Source organism: Monodelphis domestica, chromosome 3 (assembly GCF_027887165.1).
Source record: "Monodelphis domestica isolate mMonDom1 chromosome 3, mMonDom1.pri, whole genome shotgun sequence".
NCBI classification, from domain to species: Eukaryota; Metazoa; Chordata; class Mammalia; order Didelphimorphia; family Didelphidae; genus Monodelphis; species Monodelphis domestica.
The window spans coordinates 40,977,314-40,983,831 of NC_077229.1; the positions used below are offsets into that span (position 1 = coordinate 40,977,314).

A 6,518-nucleotide genomic window follows, 5' to 3' on the forward strand; every position below is an offset into this window, starting at 1 on the left:
GTCCATCTGTGGGGACTGACAGAAAGGAAAGCCCTGACTCAGTGGTCCTGCACAGTAGACGGGACTTAGAAAGGACCAAGACACAGCAAGGATGGGCATAGGAGCAGTTCACAAAGGTTACCTGAGGCCTGGAGTCCCAAGTCCCAGTCCCTGGAACTTCCTAATGTAGCAGGGTCTAGCTGGTGTTGCTGGACATTGTGTCAGGAGGCTGATGGTCAGGGTCCTCCCCAGCCCAGTCGAATCTCAGCTGCCCCCTTCAATCTCAAGCCGGGACCCTTCCCCAGCCTCGGAGCTACCCCCCAGCCCCTGCTCACTCCGGCCTCAGCCCCCTCTCCGGCCCCAGTCCCTAGTCCGTCTCAGGCTCAGCCGAGCCTCAGCCCAGCCCCTTCCCCAGTCTGTCCCAGCCCAGGCTCGTCCTCAGTCAAAACCTCCTCCCCAGCCTTAAACCCCCTTCCCCAGTCCGAGCCCCGGCCGCCAGCCCTCACCCGGTCTCTCCGATGGCGTTGGTGAGGTTGGCCCAGGCGACAGCCCCGGCCTGGGCGCCCTCCACCACCTTGAGCTGGCCCGAGGCCTCGTCCAGCACCACGGAGCAGCTCCGGGAGGGCGCCGGCGGCGGCAGCGAGGGCTGGGGTGGCCTCAGTCCTAGTGCCAGCCCCAGTGCCAGCGCCAGCCCCAGGGCCAGGCTGCTGCCCTGACACATTGTAGCAACCATGTCCGCGCCCGCTGCAACATTGCCGCTCACGTGACTTCGCGCCCGAACCCGGGGCGGGGCCTCCCTTAAAGGGAAACGCCCCCGGAGCCAGCGACTTCGGAAACCACCTACCCAAGGCGGCGAGAGCCCTGGAGTCAGACTTGGAGCACCTGGCAACAAGTCCCTGATCTGCCAGACTGGTTGGGGCTGTCCTCTTGAGCAAGTCTCTCCCTGGGTCTCAGTTTCCTCATCGGAATGTCAGCCAGGCAACAAGCATACAGTAAGGGCTTAATGCTTGTCGCCACTGACCCCATATTCTAATAAAATGCATCTTGGGCTTATGAGTCTTGAGTTCTACCTCGAATGCTTAGCAATCATAACCCCAGGTAGTCTCTAAACCTACTCTGGGCTTCTGCTCTGGTGCTGCCCAAGGGAGAAAGGCAAAGCTCACCCATGATAAAGGGAATTCAATTTAAAATTAAATTTAAAATGTGGAGAAATATCAAAGAACCAGGGCAGGGTTATGCTCAAAGAAAACATCAAATTGTGTCTAGAGTTCTAAGAATGCAAGCCCCTCTGAAGCCCTTACATAGGGAAATTCTCCACTTCTTTCTCAGTGAATTCCTGCCCTGCCCATATACCAGTGCTACTGACTACCTGTACTTACAGCACTAGCAAAGGGCATGAAACCCTTGGTCCCCTCTGCTCTTCAGATAATATCCTTGTACAACCTGGTTAGGTACCAGTTATTTCCCCTGTTTTACAGATGAAGAAAGTGAAGCTCAAGACATCAAGTGGCACTGTGAAAAGCTAGAACCTAAGTCCACCCAGATCTCTCCTGGCTGTGCCCTGTGCTCCTTCCAAAGGAACAGCATCCCAGACTCTAGATACAGTCTTGGGGATCCCATATACCGTTCCCATTTTACACTGACAGGATCTAGGAGAGAGAGACGTGACTTTCCCAAGATCACCAGCTCTTCTATTTTAAACGAATAGTCTCCAGGTTTTACACATCTCCCCTTAGGGTTCAGATGGGCAAGCTAGCTGAATTTGCCTAGCGTTTATCATGGGATACTATCCATCATTTTCAATGCCCCTCCCAAGGTTCCCTGGTTTTAAGAATTACTTAGTATCTGTGCCCTTAAGAAATGTCTTCCCGCTTGCTACATAAAGCAGGGTTTATGATGTCAGAATGCCTCAGAGAGCAGGGTTCCCATTCTATTGCTTCAGTGAGAAAAAGTGGACTACTCCCTGGTCCTTCTCGCTACCACAGCTGTTGACTGCCCCAGCCAATCAAAGGAACACAGCCCCACCCACTTGTTTGTTTCATAGAGGTTATTGGCTGAGAAGATGGATTCTGTTTAAAGGACCCAATCCAATCAGAAAAGGCATAAACTCCCAAGCCTGACCTTGGTGGTCGCAGAATCTTAGACCAGGAAGAGATCTTGGAAGCCAGAGAGATGAATGAGTTTACCTTCTACAGCATCCTCCTGACTGGGACCGTCCACCTAGAAAACATCCAGTGAAAGGGATGCTAGGACTTTCTAAGGCTACAGTTCTCCTTGCTGGGATGGGAAGAGGGTTGATTGGGTGGTTTTCTGAACTTCAGCCAAATTCTAAAATAACTTTATACTTTGTTCAGCTCAATTCTTTCCTCTGTCTCCAAACCTTCAGTCAAACAAACATTGATTTGGAACATTTATCAAGCACTTAAAATGTGCCAGGCATTGTGATAAGCCCTGGGGTTACAAAGAAAGGCAAAAAAAAAACAAAACAAAACAAAAAGAATTCAGTCTAATGTGGAATAGCTAGGTGAGGTGGTGGATAGAGTGCTAGGCCTGAACTCAGGAAGACTTGAGTTCAAATGTGACCTAAGACACTAGCTACATGACCCTGGACAAGTCACTGTTTGCCTCAATTTCCTCATCTGGATCTGGAAAAGGAAACAGCAAACTACTTTAGTATCTTTGTCAAGAAAACCCCAAATGGAATAGAAACACAGAAGAAAAACAACTGCTTGATAACATGGGTCAATGGGGATAGGATTGGGGATGTAGACTAAACAATCACTGTAGTACAAGCATCAATAATATGGAAATAGGTCATGATCAATGACACATGTAAAATCCAGTGGAATTGCACTCCAGTGGAATTGCACTCCAGCCTCAAGAAGGGTGTTGGGGGAGGGCAGGGAAAGAACATTAATGTTGTAACCATAGAAAAATATTCTAAATTAATTAATTAAACTTTCCCCAAAAAATAAATAAATAAAAATAAAAGTGAATAAATAGAAAAATAAAGGTTGCCATAACCTTGCTCCTTCAAAAACAAAAAAAATGAGGTCAAGAATGGTGTTAGAAGGGTAACTCAGTAGACTGAGAGCCATGCTCAGAGATTGGAGGTTCTGGGTTCAAATCTGCCCTCAGACACTTCCCAGCTTTGTGACCCTGGGCAAGTCACTTGACCCCCATTGCCTAGCCCTTACCACTCTTCTGCCTTGGAGCCATCCAAGACGGAAAGTAAGGGTTAAAAAAAAAAGGATGGGGTTAGAAGAGTTGGACACAATTGAAAATGATTGGACAAGATCTTCTTGCCAGAACTCTTACCTCTTCAAGCATATTCTCTTCATAATCTCAGAAGAAGCAAGGGGTAGAGGGTGCAGAAGAAGGGAGGGGGAAATATAGCATGTAGCAACTGAGATAGGAGCAGCTAAGTAGGTCAGCCCAAAAGAATGAGTTTCAAATCCAGCCTCAGACATTATCTGTCAGACCCTGGGCAAGTCATTTCACCCCTATCTACCTCAGTTTCCTCACCTGTAAAACTAGAATAATAATAACACCTACCTCCCAGGGTCATTATAAAGACCAAAGAAAATATACTAAAGTGCTTGGCACATGTATGTAAATGTTATTATTAATGACAGAAAAGTCTCATTTAAAAAAATTCATATTGTCCTTATTTGTATTTGCAGAAAGAGAAATGGAAAGGAGCAGCTAGATGGCTCAGTTTATAGAGAGCTAGGCCTAGAGGTGGGAAATGTCCTGGATTCAAAAGTGACCTCCTACCTGTGTGACTTAATCCCAAATTACAATCCCAATCACTTACTTAGCCTTTACCACTCTTCTGCCTTGAAACCAATACTTTGTACTGATTCTAAGACAAAAAGGAAGGGAAGGGAGAAAGTGAAGGGGAAAAAGAGGGAGAGGGGAGAGAAAAGCAGAGGGAGAGAGAGAGAGGGAGAGGGAGAGAGAGAGAGAGGCAGAGGGGAGGGAGAGAAATGGAACCAAGCAAATCATGTTTACTGGAAACCAGCTCCATCCTGAGTTTTTACATAGTCATTTGGACAGAAATCAAGGGTGAGGGGTAGTGGGATAAGTGAATATGAATATGCTTGAAGGACTAGTTCCCCAGCCCCAAACTGGCCAATCCCACTCCATTTCAACTACAATAATGTAAATGAAAGCATATAAAAGAATGGACATTAATAAATAGAAAACATAATATTAAAATTAATGCAAATAAAAACAGCAGTTGAAATCAGATTAAATGTTAATGACCATCAATTGAGGGGAAATTGTGGTCTGTGCATATAATGAAATATTATGGTACCATAAGAAACAAGAAGAATGAGAAATTCAAAGAAACCTCAAAAAAACAGAAATGAATGGCAGAGTAAAGAAAGCAGAACCCAGGTGAACAATTCAAAAAATAACTATGTAATGGGGGTTTGGGAACTTATTGGTATTCTGAGACTGGTAGTTTAGAAAGTCAAATCTTCCCTTTCACAAGTGAGAGGGCAAACAAGTTCTCCAAGCCGGAAATCAGGCTTGAGTCACACCCATCCAGGAATTTTGAAAAAAGTCACCTATAGTCTTTGAGTGAACCAACTGGAAATAGGTTAAGAGATGGGTGGCCCCTTTTGGCCACCTTTTGAGTACATGCTCAGGGCTGGTTCAGCAATTCCTAATGTATCTGTCCTTCTAACTCTATACATTTTTTTATTTTTAGATTTTTATAAATTCAATTTTATTTTCATTGCTGAATTCTCTCCTTTCCCTTCATTCTTTGAGAAGGCAAGAAAAAAAAAACATGGCAAATATGTTTAGTTAAGCAATATAAATTCTGTCAGGAAGAGATGAAAGAAAGAAAAAGAAAAAGCAGGAAGAAGAGGGAGGGAGGGGGAGAAAGAGAGAGAGAAAGAGAGAGAGAGAGAGAGAGAGAGAGAGAGAGAGAGAGAGAGAGAGAGAGAGAGAGAGAGAGAGAGAGAGAGAGAGAGAGAGAAATGGAAGAAAATATATTTCAACCTGCACTCTGAGACTACTTCTCTATCAGAAGATAAAAAGCATATTTCATTATGACTCCTTTGGAATTAGAATTGGTCACTGAAGTTTATTATCTTTATAATATTGCTGTTACTGCATAAATTGTTCATTTCATATGGGTCTTCCCTAGTTTTTCCAAAATATCTCCTTCAATATTTCATACAGCACAATAGTATTTTATTGCATCTAAATGCCATAACTTGTAACTGATGGGCATCTCCTTAGTTTCCAATTCTTTGCCACTACAAAAAAAGAAAATGAAAAAACTGCTACAAACTGTTTTGTACATATGAGTCCTTTTCCTCTTTATTTGATCTCTTTGGAGTATAGACCTAGTAGCTGTATTGTTGGGTCAAAGGGCATATTTAATAATTTTGTGGTTATGGTTCCAAATTGCTCTCCAAAATAAATGGACCAATTAATAGTTCCACAAAAAGTCTAAAGCCATTTTGAAGACTTTGTCAACACAGGATCAAACCCTTCCCCACAAGTTTCCTTAAGACGGTGTGGATTGAGTAGTATAACTTTGCATGCCCCAATGCCTCCTGCGCATTGACATTTGAGCCAGAAAGTCAGGCAGTCTGCCTTTGGCAAAAACTAACAATCAAAACACTATCCCATTTCCCCAAAGTCTTTAAGTCTTTCAAATCTGGTGGATCCTGATATGATGCCTTCAGCCTCCTCTCTAGCAGACTTCTGTCCTCCAGCAGACTCATCCTTTTGTTCCAGACAGTTTCCTTGCAGCTGCAAAAGAAAACAAGAGAAATCCATAAACATTCTTTAACAGGACTTGATCAACTCCCTATATACTTACTCATTATAAAGATTATCCACGCTGCTAACCTTAATCTGCGATCCCATATTGTTAATTCTAGTAATGTCTCTTCCAATTATAAATTATGTAAGCTACCTGCTTAATCAGAAAGATTGCCTTACTCTACCAAAATAATCATATAAAAAGCAACCCTACAAACTATAGAAGTATAAAAGCAAAAACAAAATCCACATCACAGGTTATTCAGGACTTTGTAAATCTGGAAGTGGCCCTACCTCCTGTTTGTAACCAAAAATTAAAATATAATTCAGCATTAAGTAAAATTCCAATTGAATATTCTATTACAAAAATCTCCAAATTTTATTTTTAAAAACTGCATGACAATTTCATCTTCAGAACAATTTTAAAAGTCAAATTTAAGTTTCAATGTTGAAATTAACTCCAAAAATTCTCAAGATTAAAAATGCTTCTAACTTTCCTTAATTTTAAAACCTCTTGGGGAGGTTGAGATGCTAGGGATTTTGAAACTGTTTTCATTCACCTTTAACTACTTAACAGCCATAACCATGCTTAAAAAAACTTGGGCTTTTTACTTCTATTAACTATTACCTAGTATGAAAAAAATAATGTTGCAACTGAGTCAGCTAATGTAAAGTCTGTAGATAACAATTTTTGTTAAAATAATTCTCCTGGGGGGCAGCTGGGTGGCTCAGTGAATTGAGAGTCAGGC

General features: G+C 42.9%; 1 protein-coding gene across 1 annotated transcript in view; it reads right to left on the bottom strand.

The window, feature by feature from the left end:
* The window catches only part of PLBD2 (phospholipase B domain containing 2), a 29,438-nt gene extending 28,666 nt beyond the window's left edge, over positions 1-772 (bottom strand). Inside the window, exon 1 of the mRNA XM_056821696.1 lies at positions 486-772. Coding sequence (XP_056677674.1) covers positions 486-712 — 227 coding nt within the window. The 5' untranslated portion in view covers positions 713-772. The remainder of the gene's footprint in view (positions 1-485) is intronic.
* Between the last annotated feature and the right edge of the window lie 5,746 nt (positions 773-6,518).